Genomic DNA, 18197 nt, shown 5'->3' on the forward strand with positions numbered 1-18197 from the left:
TGTATACCACTCTTCACGGCTTATGATTTTGGCCGTGAAGTTTGTGTTAAAGGTGTACTTCGATGTCATGTGGTCCGTGCACATATTCAATATGTGCTCCTCCACATGTTCCAAAATTTCTGTTCAGTCCGATCTTTTGATTAATTTGTTTGCTTCAAGATATTTTATCAGGGAAGTCGGATTAGGAGAGATGGGTCTGAAGTTAGATGCCATTTAGCACGCCTTTGATAACTTCCCACAATGTAATACAATTGTATGAAATCAGACAAAAACTGTGAAGAAATGAGAACAATCTTATTCAACAGAAAAACATTTATTTTAGGCCCAATAATTAAATTCAACAATAAAATGAATAAAAATAAATAATATAAACGTGCTCGATACATTATGTTCACATATACTGCTGGTACATTTAGGTCTGGAAGGTGCATAAACCACTTACAAATAAATACATATACTCTAAAAATTCTGGACCAAGCAACAGTACCCTAATGAGCAGCGTTTCTCTGATAACGAACAATAAATTGATATACCCATAATCCCAATCGCATTATCGCAAAAAAATCTAACTGAACTTATAATACAAGTTGTATTGGGTATCAGAATGTATTGAAATACGACGTGGTAACACAAACATTTCTATCATTCAACAAGAATAGCAAGCTGAATGACAGTTTTATTTGTTTTAAAATTGGCAAGTTTAGGTATCTTGTAAAGTTAATACCCTGAATAATTACTGGAGGAATTTGATGAATTTCCAACGAATTAAAACTACTATCGATTCATAACTCTCTTTGATATTTTTGTGCCGAATCTATAATGACAATTATGTCAAAATGACCGTGATATGTAAACAGTTGGTCATCGATATTTCCATGATTTGTCACGAGATAGTCTTAGTTCCCAGAAAATAAGATATAGAAATCCATTCTTCATAAAGTAAATAAATCATTTGTCCAAAAATATTTGCTATTTTGACATAAGCATTGATAATTGACTAAATTAAAAAATATCACATCAACAACATTTCGAATTTTATTCACTTAGAAACTGAATTTTCCCCTCACTTTGAAAAATCCCAGTGAGTTTCTATTGTGAATTATAGACCCAATGCCAACATAATTTTCCAATAGAATGTTATGCTGTAAGATTACACTGCTCTCTTTCCATTTGTGCACAGACAAGCAGATATTTTCAACGAAAGCCTCGAGATTGAACAGATTCCGGATTTTTTCGTCGGTGCAATCTACAAATTAAAAATCGTTAGTGGGGACCATAAGAAATATGAGACGTACCTTTATGGAAGAAAAGTGGATGGTAGGTGAAGGTCAGATATGGTACATCGTCATTGAAGGGATTCCATTTAGAGGCAAAATTATCTGGTTTATCTTGCCTGAGAAGGAGTCGAATTCCTTTCATATTACGGTCTCTAAAATTATCAGAATTTTAGTTTTTATTGACAACAAATCTGTATATAGATGCAGGAAATATAAGCATACTCGTGCATTGCTGGTAAACAAGCATAGAGAAGAGAAGAAATTTGGAGCTTGCTTCGTGAAATAAAAAATTATCAAACAGTTAGTATCTCATATTAACAAAGGCCGCAAAATGACGTATGCATTGATGTTCAAGTGAAAATATTTAGTGAATTGAAGCGGGAGTTAATGTCACAAAGCTGGTGTGCTGCTCAACGAAAAGAGTCTGCGTTTAATTAATGCTTTTTGAGAACGTATGAATCAGAGACATGTTACAATAGAGCAATAAAATGAACTGATTATGAGTTATTGAGAAGCGTGTTAGTGACTTGGAAACAACGATAAGCCTTTTTAGCGAGGAGTGAAGGTTTCAATTACTATTTCCTTCTAATACAATATACTAGATGGGCTGAAAAGTTCTCAGACTAACACACAGATGGCGCCACTAGTTTTAAATCCATATGATTTTCAGTCAAACCTAACCTTCGAAAGACACGTGTACTAATTTCACAGCTGTCGGACTATTAGTTTATGGGATAGAACATTTTCAGTGAGGCAACTTTTGTTAGTTTTGAGAAAATGAAGAGAAAGAATTTCGTGGGTTGATAAAGCATTGCTTTTTGGCAAAAAAAAATTGAAGCCAAGGCTTGGCTTGATCAATATTATTCGGATTTTGCACCAAGAAAATCTTTTCTTTTTAGAACCTGTACGTACTAATGTTGGCTTAAATAATCACATTACACAATGGATGAAAACTTATAATTCTCTTCCCAAGGAAATAACAGATAGCCCTAATTTTAGTATCTTTAAGAATAAAATAAAGAGTTTTTATACTACCATACTCAACGAAGGAACGGCTTAAATCTATTCAATTCTCTGTATTAATTACTAGCAAGTTTTTCATTTTATTCACATTTGTATTATGTATTCTCAAGTGAATTTTGATAATATTATTTTGTTGTACTGCATAAAGTATTACTAGATTGTTTTTAGCTAGTTTTCCTAGACCAGAATGTTGGTGCTGCTTTGGATAACTTTTTTTTTGGATAGTGCTGCTACTTCAATTACTATTTAAAATGTTTATCGTAACCATGACTGCATTATATGAATGAAGTTCTTTAAAAAAAAAGATGAGACTTTCAGGCATTTTGACTTGATGTTACAAAAATGTATTTGATTATATTAGATTTGAGCATTAGTGAAGGTCTTGAAAATTCTCAAATGTTTCCTTGTATTTTTTTTTCAAGAATACAAAATTAAAAAACTGATTATGGAATTTTCAAATAGAACCAATGAGTTGAAGTTTGAAAACGCTGACCTTAAGATAGACAGTAACGTTTACATACAGTGTCATATTGATCTTACGCGGATTATCAACATGCTCACGTCTCACTCGGTATTTCTTCTCAATTAAATGATCGACTTTGATGAAACCCTAAAGGTCACGAAGATTCAACTATATTGGGTGATCTAGAAAAAGTGCAAAATACATTGCCGAGTTATCTGTATTTAAAAAAAAATCATAAATGACCGGATTATAGGACAGTGTGAACATCAACACAGAATATAATTCAAAATATATTGCAAAGCTTATTGTTAAATCATCTGAAAATGGAATTTTTAACAGGTGATGATCGACTATATTGTCAAACATGCGCCAAACTAACTGACTGTTATCAAGTATAGCTGAGGCTCCAGTCAATCTAATAATAACACTGATGATTTTCAAACAAGACTCAACCTCTAACGGAAGCAAGAAACTCTTTGGGAGGTTCGAAATAGATGAACATTTCAACCTAGCAGACTACTATTATAATATTCATGCAGTCATTGTTCACTGTGGTTCTGGCGTTGAATTTGGTCATTATTACGCCTTGGTCAAAGAAGAAACGGACTGATTTAAGTTTGACGATAGTCGTGTCACGAAGTGTTCTGGCGATGCATTGAATTTATTGGAGCCTCTGGAGACACCCTACATTTTGTTCTATGAGAGAGAGGACATTGGCAAATCAAGATCTTCAGATGATGTGGTGCTGCAGGTTTTTCCGGGTTTTCCTGCAGCTGAAAAAGCAAATGCGCCACTGGAATCAACGAAGTCGCCCCGGAGCGCCAATTAATTTTTATTGTGGTTTTTATTTTATTTTTATCGTTGTTTTAATAACATCCTCAATTATTGTAAAAATAGATAAGATTGGTAATACCAATAATTGTACTCCAGGAGAAATATTATTAATATTCAAAATATTATTTCTGCTGCAAAGGCGTGTTTTGATGATTTTGACATTTTTATATGAAATTTAAAAAAATAAAATAAATTGTCCTGCAATTTTGTCGTTGATACCGTTTAATGTATTTACCGCTGCGACACACACGTTCGTTACTTGAATTTTACTACTCTTTGAAAAAAAAAAACATAACAATCATCATAAAATACTAGCTGATTCAACAGGTCAAACAAACATAAAAAAGTCAAAATAAAACATAAAACATAGATAAAAAAGTTAATAAGCTACAATCAAATTAGGATTCAAGGAGAAACTCATCCACAGAGTAGTATGCTTTTTGCAATAGAAAAATATTGAGTCGCCTTTTAAAGACAATTATATTTGAGGATTTAATGTCCTCACTAAGCTTAATATATAGCTTAACCCCAATGCACATGGGGTGATTCTATGATACTGTCAATCTACTATAAGGTTGATGTTGTTGAGAGTTTTTTCTGGTGAAATGTTCATGGATTTGCTCATTTCCAGGAATAATTGAAATATTGTTTTTTTATATATATATATATATATATATCAGAGTTTGGTAGATATACAAAATTAAATACATGCCTAATGATCTCAAATCATAATCCTAAATTGAAATATATTTATGAAGAAATGAAAACACAGCATAATGACCTGATAATAAGAAAACGTAAAGAACACTTTCAGCAGAAAATTATAGCATCTGATAACAAAATGAAAACAATGTGGATTATTCATAATGAAGTGACTGGAAAAAACAAAAGAAACAATACACATTTACAAGGGGATCCTGAGAAAATTGCAAATAACTATAACGATTTTTTAGTACAAATTATTCCACAATTACTTAACAACTTGAACTCTCAAAAATTTTGCTGTGATATTTCAAACAACACTCAATCAATTTTTGTTATCCCAATCACTATAAATGAAATTATTAGCTTAGGACACAGACTGAAAAATAAGCAAACTTGTGGTGTTGACGATATTCCAGCAAGTATTGCTAAATATTCTCTGCAAACAGTCAGTAGTATAATATGCTTTATAATGAAAAATTCATTTAAATTTGGGATATTTACAGAAAAACTAAAAATCGCACTAAATTCTTCTGTACACAAAAAAGGTGATTGTGAGTTTTACACCAATTAGTGTATTACCAGCCTTTTCAAAATTGTTTGAAATGGCGATGTGCGACCGATTGATGAACTTCCTAAATAAGTGTAAAATAATTAATAATATTCAGCATGAATACATCAAGGGAAAATCAGTAGAGACAGCCATTATGCAATTTACGGAAAAAATAGTAGTCATTTGAAAATAACCATTTATTGTTAGGCATTTTCTTGGATTTATAAAGCCTATGATTGTCTCAATCATAAATATCTACTTGAAAAACTCTAAAGGTATGGAATTCGTGGAACTGCTTCAGATTGGTTCACATCATACCTAACTAATAGGCAACAAATAGTAAAAATATCAATTGATGGAAAGATAGTTAAATCTAACGTAAAAACAAATAACATTTTTATAAGAAACAGATAACTTTCCTCTCACGAAACAATCTCCAAAAATTATATCGACACACAGATGCCACAAAAATTCTTTATTCAAAATTGAGATACCTAAGTTGATCAAGATTTTCATTTTCAGCTTGATTTTCAGTATTAGACATACGTTTGAATAAACAATTTTCCCAAATACTTGACAGTCCATCAGCTAATCCATTGATTTTTCTGCATAAACAGAAAAATACAAAAAGGTTATTCTACGGGTGAGGATAAAAATCGTCACTTAGGATCACTAATGAAGCACCATTACTGTTGAAAATTCCAGACACTAAATATTTCATAAAACAATCAATATGTTACATAAAACCATTATTTGACACATTGTTGAGAATGTCACTAAGATTTTTATTATTTTCCATGTACAAAAAAATCAAAGTAGCAAAATTGAGCGATTTTTAACAGTAATAGTACATCATAAATATATTTCCATTCAAATTTATCAAGACTAAGGCCCGGTTTCACCAACGACTTTAATCCTGAGACCATCTAGCAGGTGTTTCAATTGTGATAATCTTATCATAGCATTTCACTTCTCTCATACGAAATCGTGCGAAATCGTTATTATTGATTACATATTTGACATCAAATTAAATTTGTAATTCGGTAATATTTCACTGAAAATTTTGGGTCTGCCATTCACTAAAATATAAAATATATTTATTATAATGACTTATTCATTAAATAATTCAATTGAAGATGTGTTGGCCAGCGAACAAACACATGACATCACTGCAAAAGGAATGCAGTCGGCAACCGCCGGTTAAACTCTAGTCAAGTACCGAAACGACTACAGAATTCTAGAGCGATCGTTACCGATATATAAGGCCGGCTTCTCGTTCCAAGAGGGCAGTCGAGTTCAGAAAGTGAATCGAGCGGTTAAACAAGGAATTCAAATAGTAGAAATCAATTAAGTGTTAAGTGTTGTAAATAAATTAGTTTGTGATAGTGAAATATTGTTAGAAATAAATTTGTTTGAGACAGTTAATTCTTTGATTTGTTGCAATACGTAAAAAAATACATATATAGGCGGACTAATGATATGGGTACGAGTCAGAGTGAGAATGTTCCCGATTTGAAACATTGTGAATGTAATCATTGGCCGTGTAAAAGCAGTGACTCAGAAGGAATTCCTTCAACTGTTTCTTGAATTTAAAAAAAATCAATTTTTTCAAATCCTCAGATAGAATATTATAAAAATTATAATCTAAAAAATTTTATTGAGATTTATTCAGATGAAAACGACTTGAGCATATATTGTTCGCATTTCGTGTATTATAATCATTTATGTCCGAAATAATTCCCAGTTTCCAAAATAAAAGTTGGCAATGGTCTCCATAACCCACACCAGGTACAATACACGTAGTCTAAAAATAATTATTGCATCTCTTGCATTGCCCCAGAGAACAATTCCATAACTCATATGTCAATGAAACAGAGAGAAGTATGTCATCTTCTATGTACTGCTACTTGTTATACTTGATTTATAGAATAAGAGAATGCCATAGGAATATGTTTGCGGCTAAAAATGATGGAATGGCATTTACGTGTATTAAGTACCATACCTCTGACAGAACACCAAGTAGAAAGTTGGTTCAGTTCAACACAGTCGTCTCGTTAAACGATTTTATTGTAAACTTTTAAATCATCTGTGAAGCACAGAAATTCGGCATTAGAAAAGCAGTACCGAATGTGCTGTATAACAACATGGAACAGCAATGGTCCCAAATGGGATCCTTGGGGAAAACTGGATGGAACTAAACTTCCAGAAGATTTGAATAAGTTGACTCGAGTTATCTGTATCCGATTGGAGAGATAACTTTGAATCCAAGGTAGGAGATGGCCACAAATTCATGTATGTTAAGAGTTTTTTATCAACTGAGTTAATTGACTTTATGAAATTTGGAAAAATCTATGTGAATGGAATGAACTTGGCCACCTACTTTTGAGAGATGATCAACATAGACAATGGGATTGGGTGAAATCTAAATTATTGATTATGAAGTAGGTAATGTGTCTAAGAATAGTGTTAAGTAGTAGTAGTATCTTTATTCATCATTAAAGCAATCTACAGATCTTTGCAGTTGAACACATAAAATGCTTATCATACTAGTCAAATATGGATTTACATACTAGTTTAAAATCTTAATATTAAAGTAATTATATAATAAAACAAAGATTAAAAAGAATTCATTCATTAAATGTATAATATTCACATTAAAATTATCATATTGAAAAATATTCTTCCAGGGAATAAAATGCCTGATCAACAAGAAATTCATATAGTTCACTTTTGAATTTATTCAAGTTACTTTGACCAGAATATAATTCCAAATATTTATTATAACATTTTATTTGTTGATATCTATGTGATTTTTGTCCAAGAGTCATCCTTGAGAATGGTTGATATATTTTGTTCTTATTTCTTGTTTCATGGTGGTGATTATTTGTATTCTTAGGGATATTTTGTTGTTTAAAATCTATGATAAGTTTGAATATATAGAGACAAGGCAGGGTTAAGATTTCAGACCTTTTAAACAATTCTTTACATGATGTCAGAGGCGAAACTCCCATCATACTTCTTAGTATTTTTTTTTGTATAATGAATGCATCATTTGCATACCTTGATGATCCCCAAAAGATAAGACCGTATGATAAAGCACTCTGTACATGGGCGAAATATACCATTTTCAAAATATCATAGCTAACTGTATTTCTTAACTGCTTTAATAAGAAACAAACAGAGCTCAATTTAGCTACCAGTTTATTAATGTGTCCTTCCCAAGTTAATTTATGGTCTATTGTGACTCCTAAAAATTTTATTGATTGAATTTGTTGAATTATTTGTCGATTCATTTTTATACTTAAATTAGGATCGTAACTAAGACTTTTGGGTAAAAATTTCATAAAAAATGTTTTATTAATATTAACAGATAATCCATTGTTTTGACAGTAATCGTAAAATGCTTGGGCGCTTATGTTTGCTCTCACACAACATCCTTGAGCTGTTTGGTTTTTTAAGCAGAAATTTGTGTCATCTGCAAACACAATTTCTAAATCTGATTGTTTTTCTAAGTAAGTTAGGTCGTTCATGAATACTATGAATAAGAGTGGTCCAAGTACGGAACCCTGAGGTACTCCCTGCGTAACATATTGTATATCAGATATACAATATGATCTCAGCCAGTCATTGCCTATTCCTCTCACACCCTGATATTCTAATTTATCAAGCAGTAGCACATGGTCTACTGTATCAAATGCCCAACTTAGGTCAAAGTAGAGCGCAAGTGGGATTTCCTTTCTATTCAACGTATCATAAACAAAGGACGTAAGTTCATTTAGGGCAGTGATAGTAGATTTATATCTTCTAAATCCATGCTGAAATTTCAGTAGTATATTATTTGATTCAAGAAAATTAATCAATCTGCTGTTGCAACATATGTCAATGACTTCATCAAGCTGACTTTGTAGACTGACATTTCTATAGTTTTTTAAATCATTTTTCTCTCTTTTGTTTTTATATATGGGTATTGATTTCGACCGCTTCAGTATATTGGGATATTACCCACATATGAAGGACTCATTGATGAGATAATTTAAGGGCTCACATAGAACGTGGGCAGGGGCAGCTGCACTTAGTACTCTTCCACATATTTCATCAATGCCAGGACATGGCTTCAGCGATAATCTATTTAATATTGATTCAACTTCAGTGGTTGTAACTGGGGTGAAGAAAAAAGATTTTAACTCACGAGGAGGGAGATTGATATTGTTATAGTTTGGCTTATCGCATGGAACATCTACAAAGTACTCATTAAATGCATTCACTATACATGATATACCTGATATTTCCTGTGCTTTATAGTTTATAGTATCAGGAACGGTCATACTTTCTTTCCTACTTCCCTGCTTCATTTATCCAACTATTTTCCAGCTTTCCTTCATTATATTTGTGCTGTTAGCTAACCTGTTATTATTGTAGGTATGTTTTGTACTAATTTTTAGATTTTTGTATATGTTTTTCAAACTCATATATCTATTTTTGATAGTACCATTATCAGTGGATTTAGCTAATCTAGACATTTCACAGACAGTATTGTGTAATTCACGTAGTTCTTTGGTATACCATGGTTTCTTTTTATGTTTGGGTTTAATTTTTTTGTAAGGAAATTAATTGTTGAAATGAAACATGAAAGTATCATAGAATGTATGGAATTTGTTATTGAAGCCTGGAATCTTTTCCATATCCTTCCACTGCTCCCTCTTTAAGAAAGCAATAAATGATTGAGTGTTAGTTTCATTAAAATGTCTTTTATATATTATATTATCTGTTATGTGCAGTTCAGGAGTATCAATTTTGATGATACATACCTGGAATGTATGATCAGACATAAGAATCCCCCACTATTACTTCCACTGTTTGTGCATCTGTGAACATAACATCTAATAAAGTCCTTGATGTACCCTGTATTTGTGTCGGTTGTTTGATTACATTTACCATATTGAATTCATTGAACATATTGTTCACTTGCGTAGTGGAACTATTACTAGACAGTAAATTAATGTTTATATCCCCACAGAAGAAATAGTATGATTCGTTTTCATAAATATCTAATAATAATTTGTATAGTTGTTGAATGAACAATATCTCATCACTACCGGGTGCTCTATACAAAGCAATGATAGACATTTTTTTTTATTTTCCATTTGTACAGAAACAATATTTACCTCGAATGACTTTTCAATATTTTCTCTGTAATTTATTCTTTTTGGGTTAAGTTTTGAATTGGCGAATATGCATTCTCCCCCACGAGTAGATATTGTTCTACAGAAATGAGATATTAAAGAGTATACTATCAGATTAATATAGTTAAATTTGTCGTGATGCAACAAATGTCAATTTGAAATTTCTCTAACATAAGCATTAGGTCGTCTATTTTTTGAGGGGCAAAACCCTGTATATTAAAATGCAATATATTTAAGAGGTTACTTGTTTGATAATTTTGTTCTTCAGATACATGTGCATTATCAATTGTTTAGTAATAAAAAAATTAAAAAATCTGGGAATGCTGCTTTGGATTTGAGCGAGATCGGCCAATTTTGTGTAAATTTATCAATTTAGTAACCTAAATTAATAAAACGAATTTTTTTTAGAACCTATGAAACGTTAAACATACTTACTTGCGATTACAATGCGAGCTAAAATTATTCTAAGATTACTTAATTCGAGATTAATGAGTAGTTGGTGAAACTGGACCTAGGAGTTGATATTTGGGCTACTTTTTGATATTCAATTTCATATGCAAAACTATATGGTATTATTCACTAAATAAAAAAATGAATTGGTCCACTAATTTGTTTTCAAGGATGTACTAACACAATATGAGAACTACTCATAAAAATAGTGGTATCTTGTCTCAACTATCTAGTTTAGAGTTTGAATATTAAAAGTAATACTTACGGAATCAAGGAACCATTGGGATACACTAAATTGCCTACGACAATTCCGTCAATATCGCTGAACTGAATTTTTCTGCAACCAAGTCTCCTTAATGCAATAAAATCATATTTCACAAGAATTAAATTTTTGGCGGTTAATAACAATAAGCGTTCTTTATCAGTGTCCCAATGATTTATTCTGAAAATGATGGGAAAAGGCCAATTATTATATTTATCAAGAGGTCATTCCTAGAAATCACTTCAAAATTATTTTCAAAATACAAATCAATATGTAGGGATAGGTTTGATGGGTGATCACTTTTCATTTACAGATGATCTAACATTGTTCAGTTAAGAAAAAAAAATGAGAATTCATTGAAAATAAATATGAATAAAGACAGGAAAAAATTGAGAAATGGTTAAATAACTTCAATGTAACAATCAACTTAGAAAATACAGTTTTCATGATTTTCAAGCAAAAAAATATGAGCAATTTGAAACATAATTGAGAAAAATTAATCAGTCAAGTTGAAAAACATAAATATCTAAAGTCTATCCAAATCCAAGATAGATGATGAACAAGGAAACCATGTCAATTTCCGTTTGAAACAGTTTATCTCGAAAACGGTTCAAAATAGAAATAGTATTATCTGAACAAAGTTAATCTAAAATTGGATGTAGAGCTCAAAAATGTTGAAATATACAGGGTGTTCCATTTGAAAAAATTGAGTTCCACTCATTTTTTCATGAGATCAAAGTATCTGCATTTTTTGAAGACCCTGTATGAGGCAAATGAAAATATGACTCGGAGTGAAGATTTTCATATTATCACTCCACTCCATTTCAAATTTGATCGTTTTAGTGCAAGAGAGTTCAAGATTATCAGCATTTATAAAAGTTCATGTTTGGTAAAAAAAATATCGAAACTAATTTATATTTTCTAAAAGGTAATAGATAGGTATAGGGAAATAGTATATGAATTTGTTGACAAAGTGATAATGAATCATAATATGATATTATATACAGGGTGTTCCATTTAAAAAATCAAAGAAGCCGCTACTTTATAGTAGAAGCGACAACGCCGCTTCGTCTAAAATATTTTAAGCCTGTAGGTCATATTGACTTATGCATACTGCATAAGTCCAGAAACGGCTAATTAACGCTCATCATGAAAAGCCCTGTATAAAAGGAACATAAAAATTATTTTGTAAATTTTTCTGTTTTTTTGAAGTACTGTATTAGACATAATAAGAAAATGTAATCAGTTTTACCATTGACACCAGGTAGCGCCACCTACTATAACAATTTTTACGTAACTACCTATGTGTTTAAATAAATAAAAATATTATTTTGATATGCCTCTGCAGAGTTGGTAAGAGGATTATCCGTTGGTCACTTCGAATGCGACGTTGTTAATGAATCACCTTCAATTGAAAATTGTTATAGTATAATCTTTGATTTGCATAGGCGTATTTCCTTTCAAAAACAAATATTTAATGACAGTTCGAGATACTAGAACTCACTCAAACAACTGTTACGTAACAACTACTCGTTCGAAATAGCTGAAACTTTGGTGAGTAACTGTCAACAAATGAACAACCAAATTCACTAGCTTTCATTTACCAGTGCTGCTATCTTCATGTTGGGGTCAGAAACTTTACAGACCTCCCTCATATAACAGTGAAGAAGAGAAAATATTGATCATGCTCAATCTTGTTAATTCTCAGGAATCAACTAAATATACAGTGTTGAAAAAAGTGAGTGGCTGAAATTGATTTCTATACATTTATTTCAAAAACTATCAACCACTTAGGTTAACAATGTACCCTGGTTTCTTCAATATATTAATTAAATGATAGTTTGGAATATATAAACATAGTCTATGATGGTTAATTAATATTTTCCTTGTCGATTCTATATATTATACATACTGAGTGAGTAAAAATGCTGAATATACGGGTCCTTCACTCTCATCTAAAAGGTGGGTCATGCATTCTTTCACAGCTTTATCTATCACTCCATCACGAAATGTAAAAAAATTATTTGGGTCTTCATTTATCTTTAGCGAGGGTTGCAAAGTCTTTTCATTTGAGGAAATTGATGTTGTCGATGTCGAAATTGCTTCTTTGGTACTCTTGGAACTCCATATCGTTTCTGTGACTGAAACACAATGGTTCAATTAATTCAAACAGAACTGTTGCCTTACCAAATATTTGTTTTTTTTAGTATCCCTAATTTACTTGATTGAGCTACACCATATACAGTAGTTGATGGTATGTCTGTATTTGACATTAAATTAGAAAGGAGAGTATCAGCTGAAAAAAAGTGTGATATCCTGAATGGGGCAATGTCCTTTGCAAATAATGTAACAAATTTGAAGCCGCCCCAGACCAGTACGATAGCCGAATCATGTAACAAACACATGACATCACCGTGAAAGAATGCAGTTGGCAATCGCCGCTAAAAGTCTAGTCGAGTACCGAACCGACTACAGATTTCTAGAAAGGACCGTTACATTATTAAAGCACGCCTTCCCGACCCAAGAGGGCAGTTCAGAAAGTGAATCGAGCGGCTAAATAAGAAATTCAGTTGCTAAGTGTTGTAAATAAATTTGTTTGTGATTAGTGAAATATTGTTGGAAATAAACTTGTTCAAGACAGTTAATTCTTTAATTTGTGGTGGTGTCAGAAGTGGGATTTATAAAATAAATCTGTGAGCGCTTGATGGACAATCTTTATATTGCGGTAAAATTGACTATAGTGACTTATTTGTTCGCGCAGAGAGACTGGTGATTCGTTGTGTTTCGCGAAGTGGACAGTACCGGACTACGGAAGCACACACTGATAGACCTTTTTCGCGAAAAATAGACTTGTGAAAGTGTTTTTCGGACTCAATTAAAATAAGTGGACATATACAGTTATGTGATGAATTGATGAATTGAAAGTCGCCGAATTGAAGCAAGACTTGATACAAAAAAAAGGATAAGGGAATCTTCCAAAGACAGGAAGGAAGTAATTAATTTGAAAATAAGTAACTCTATACATGGATGTGTAGATCATGCAAAGAAGTAACTTTGAGACACAAACTGGAAGAAAGTCGTCCTGAAACAGTTACTTTCGTATCTTCTGTATAATTCAGTGTTCATATAGAAGTATTTGTTTCGAAAGAATTTTTTTCTTTCGTGTAATACAATGTTTATATGAAAGTAGCTGTTTCAGGACGACTTTCTTTCAGTTTGTATCTGAAAGTTACTTCTTTGCATGATCTACACATTCATGTATAGAGTTTCAAATTGATTACTTCCTTTCTTCGGAAGATTCGCTCATCCTTTTTTGTATCAAGGTGGAGTAGTAGAAAGCCAAAAACTTTCTTTCCCAAAAATTACTCACTCCTAAAAATATAACCCCTTCAATTCAAATATATATATATATATATATATATATATATATATATATATATATTGTGGAGGTCAAATCGTAGTTTATGAAATATTAATATGGGTCTTCATCAAGTAATAAATTATTTTATAAAGATAACATTCTCGTTTCCATGCATTTTTGAGCCATATTTCATTACATTTGTTTAACTGGAAAGTTTTAGTCATAAACTTTTTTTATGTATGAAATGTTGAATACCACTTTGAAAACGACTATGCCCTACTTTATTATCATAACTAGATAACTTATCATCCATATTATTCGTAATTTTATCATCAGGAATTGAAACCAATTAGAATATTTGATGATAAGTAAAAGTTTGGAATAAATTGAATGAAATGAATCAAGAAGTTTTATGTAACATAAATCTAGTAAATCAAATTTTACATTGGAAGACTGGAAATCTATAGTTGTGAACAAATTAATTAGTTGGAAAATCTGAATTTCAAAATATTGTTCATTTACAATGTCAATTGCTTCCAATTTCTACTTTTCTTTCTATTTCAATTCATGAAATCTTCGGAGTTGAGTAATGGGGAAACTCGAAAACTCAAAATGCTTTGTTAAAGTTGTTGATACTGTCAATGTTCTTCTGGCTGTTTTTTTGGTATAACTAATTTTGTTCATTCTACCAAATTCAGATGAGGATCAATAAAACATTACACACAATCGGGCAAAAACATAGAAATCACTGATGCTTTGAACATAGATAAAAACTTGTTTTTTTTATGTTGTTTATTGTTAACAGAATGTAGATTTATTTTTCAATAATTATGGATTGTCTGGCATAAAAAAATGGCAAGAAAACGATAGATAGATAGGTGGGATGAAGAGTTCATAGGCTAACACACAGATGGCACTACCATTATCCATATGATTCTTAATTAACCTTAACCTTAAAAAGACGTGTGTACAAATTTCACAGCTGTCGGACTATTAGTTTGTGGGATAAGACGATGAGCGGAGTGGAGCCCAAAGAGGCTGTTACCGACAAAAACATCAAAAATCCACAAAATAATTTTCGATGACCACAAAGTGAAGTTGATCAAGTTAGCTGAGGCTCTAAAGATATCAGAGGAATATTTTGGACATATCCTGCATGAATATTTGGGTAAGTGAAAGCTCTGTTCAAAGTGCTTACTTTTAGAACTGAAATAACATTAAGTAAAACTACTCAGAAGCAAATCAGTTTGACCCACAGAAAATATTAGTTCATATTTGTAACAAAATATCATAATTCTTCAATATACTTTTGTTTCAAAAACGTATTGGAAATTGGTTCTGATCTGAATAATGCAAAAATTATTAACATCTAAAAAAGAACATTGTTCTCTCATGTTTCATAAAAAGCATTGTATATGTTTTTGAATGGGTTGAAGTTTCTATGTATTTATTATAGTGTTAAATGAGTTGATTACCATTTAACCAGTCAGTTTTTATGACATTTTTAGTGAAATGTTGTTGTGTTTTCAAAATAGAAGTCTATCAACCCACACAATTAACATAGAACTGTTCTCGACTAGTTTATTTTATCAACAGTGAGATGAACAAATTGAAATAAAATGGTTAACATACAAATTTCTTTCATGGACGGGCAATGAAATCCTGTTAAAATGGACATTGGAACACTGACGATCACATTTTCTACAAAATAATTGCGGGAAACAAAAACAAAATATCAATACCTTATCTTTTCCATATAATTAAAACCATAATTAAAAAAGGCATATGTATTTATACTTACTTTTATTCGGAATAGAAGATAAAGGTGCAATGAAAGCATTCCTCCAATGGCAATTTTTGTTATCAGTGTTTATTTCTGTTGTTGAATCTTTATCTATTTTATCAGAGGGGTTCAGCAGACCAGAGTTACTTAATCTGGAATTATCAGCCTGTCTGTTTTCAGGATTGATTCTCAAAGTACCACCCTTAAATTCCTCATGCAAATCCTCTTCTAATGCTAGTTCAATCATTGTTCTTGCAACGGTCGACTAATCAGTATTTTATATTTGCGTGCTTGGCAAAAATGTGACGTTAGTTTAAATAAATTGTTTACCTCGTTCACCTTGTTTCCTTATTCAACAAATTGGATAAACAGCTGATTCAGATGATTCAATTATTTTAGGCAACACTCAATACGAGTACGGCGATTCGTGCTGCGACCTGTTAATGAATAGTCTAACTTATTACGCACTCCTTACAGATCTTAAAAATATATTTTGCTTTTCGTAATATTCCAGTAGATGGCAGTAAAATATATAATTAGTAATTACCAATCAGTGGCGGTACAGGAAAAAAGAAAGTGCTGGTTGATCCCAAGCTACCTCCTCTTAGTGATAAAGTGAAATTCACTGACAACTACTACACTACGTTTAGATATGAAATAGTATACTTGGTGGGCACAGATCCTACTGCGCCACAGTGAATGTCCAATTAACTACACTCAAACAGTGAAATGCAAATTTTGAATTTTAAACAAGGATCTAGATTTATTAATGGGACTGTTATGTTACAATTTGTTTACTGTATTTTGAGCTGTGTTATTCATGTTTTTTTGTCCAATAGATGATCAACTCAAAAGCTGTATAACGTCTGCAACTTAGTCAAAAAAAAGTGTTGAAATTGAATCGATGAAAATTGTTAGTCAGCTACTGAAATGCAGTAAAAACTACTGAAAATTATATATCGAATCTAATCAGCCAGAAATGTTTGTACTCTTATTCTAAACATTTTGTTGGTCAAATTTGCCTGTCTTATATCTGAGGACAAGTGATTAAACATCTTGACCCCATTTTGTAATAAAAAGAATCTCTGACCGAATTTGTTGAAGCAATTGGCAATTTCAACACAATGGAACAGGTGCTATAAGAATTGCATCAAACTTCGAATAGAGACATACTTTTGTAAATGAGGCAAACCGATTCCAAATGAACAAAGCAATCACTGTTAAAATCTTTTCCTCAGCGAATTTGTGTCTGCTTGAATCACCGAGGTTCAATCTTACACATATACCTGATAGCCCGTTTCAGCAGTACTAATACAGACAGAAGAGCTGATGAATTGAATACTCCCCAAAACGGTATTCCATAACGTAGGTGAGATTCAATGAGAGAGTAATACACCGTTTTGGCCGTTTTGATTCCCAAATTTATTGAAGTTACTCTCACTGCATAACACCCAGAACAAATTTCACTTTTATGTTCTTATGATGTACTGTTTGGAACCTTTGGTATTACTGGAGTTTTTTCCCAACACCAAATCGTTATTTTTAACACCTCGATACGTGTTTCTATCACCAAGTGATCATCTTCAAGAGGAAGATAAAACTGGAAACTTCGCAAAACTAAAGCTATTCATGCTATACAGATATATCATACAGGTAAACCATACAAGTATACCACCCTTAATTAATTTTACAATCAGCCTCATCTATTATTTTACAATATGTCCTTATGTAATGTTTAAATGTTATAGCTTTATATAAAACAATTTTCAGCTATTTAAAAATTAATTTCACAATATTGCGTATCTAAATATATTTACAATGTGTCCTTATGTAGCAATCAGTAAACCCAACGATTTGTTTTTAACAAGCTACCTATATAGTATGCTATATTTGGATTTTCCTCATCGTTATTCATAACATTATTATGTTTACACTCTCGTAGGCATCTAGCTGCCAGTTGTTGTTAACTTGTCTAACTAATCATAATGAACTGAAGTCTATGGAATGGTTTTGTTGCAAAATATGATGGGCGACTGCTGATTTTTCAGGTTTTCCATATTTTGAATGTGCTATGTGTTCCTTATATTTCACTTTAATAGATCTTTTTGTCTGTCCATAATATTTTGCATCGGAGTCCTTACATTCAATTTCGTAAATTCCAGACTTTTCCGAATTCTCGACTTTGTCTTTTGGACTTCCCAAAAGGCTCTGTAGTGTATGACTTGTTTAAAAACCACCTTCATACCTAGTTCCTTGAAAATCTTTCCAAAGTTCTTCGTATATTGGTGTTATGGAATTGAGATGTA

At 31.6% G+C, this 18197-nt stretch overlaps 1 protein-coding gene across 4 annotated transcripts; it reads right to left on the minus strand.

Moving 5' to 3' along the window:
• Positions 1 to 294: 294 nt before the first annotated feature.
• LOC111506111 (tumor protein p63-regulated gene 1-like protein) lies at positions 295 to 16279 on the minus strand. 4 transcript variants are annotated; one of them, XM_023161060.2, is made up of 6 exons: positions 15910 to 16279; positions 12660 to 12888; positions 10751 to 10927; positions 5347 to 5457; positions 1296 to 1429; positions 295 to 1246 (listed from the first exon to the last, which is right to left on the minus strand). In XM_023161060.2, exons 1-6 carry the CDS (start codon positions 16136 to 16138, stop codon positions 1044 to 1046), a joined length of 1083 nt encoding a protein of 360 aa, XP_023016828.2. In that variant the 5' UTR covers positions 16139 to 16279; the 3' UTR covers positions 295 to 1043. The 4 variants fall into 4 exon arrangements, with proteins under 4 accessions (XP_023016828.2, XP_074036527.1, XP_023016830.2 ...); XM_074180426.1 differs by lacking the exon at positions 5347 to 5457 and adding an exon at positions 9661 to 9717; XM_023161062.2 differs by lacking the exon at positions 15910 to 16279 and adding an exon at positions 15741 to 15846.
• Between the last annotated feature and the right edge of the window lie 1918 nt (positions 16280 to 18197).

Source organism: Leptinotarsa decemlineata, unplaced genomic scaffold, assembly GCF_025532065.1.
Source record: "Leptinotarsa decemlineata unplaced genomic scaffold, Ldec_3_MD MMD2_tig00026294_RagTag_RagTag, whole genome shotgun sequence".
In the NCBI taxonomy this organism is placed as follows: Eukaryota; Metazoa; Arthropoda; class Insecta; order Coleoptera; family Chrysomelidae; genus Leptinotarsa; species Leptinotarsa decemlineata.

What these genes read in the sequence shown, in the direction of transcription:
- LOC111506111 (XM_023161060.2), bottom strand. Translation starts at nt 16,138, where the DNA reads ATGATTGAACTAGCATTAGAAGAGGATTTGCATGAGGAATTTAAGGGT. An exon ending in ATCTTCTATTCCGAATAAAA is followed by an intron (nt 12,889 to 15,909) that starts GTAAGTATAAAT and finishes ATTGTGTTTCAG; the next exon opens with TCACAGAAACGATATGGAGT. An exon ending in TCCACTTTTCTTCCATAAAG is followed by an intron (nt 1,247 to 1,295) that starts GTACGTCTCATA and finishes TTTAATTTGTAG; the next exon opens with ATTGCACCGACGAAAAAATC.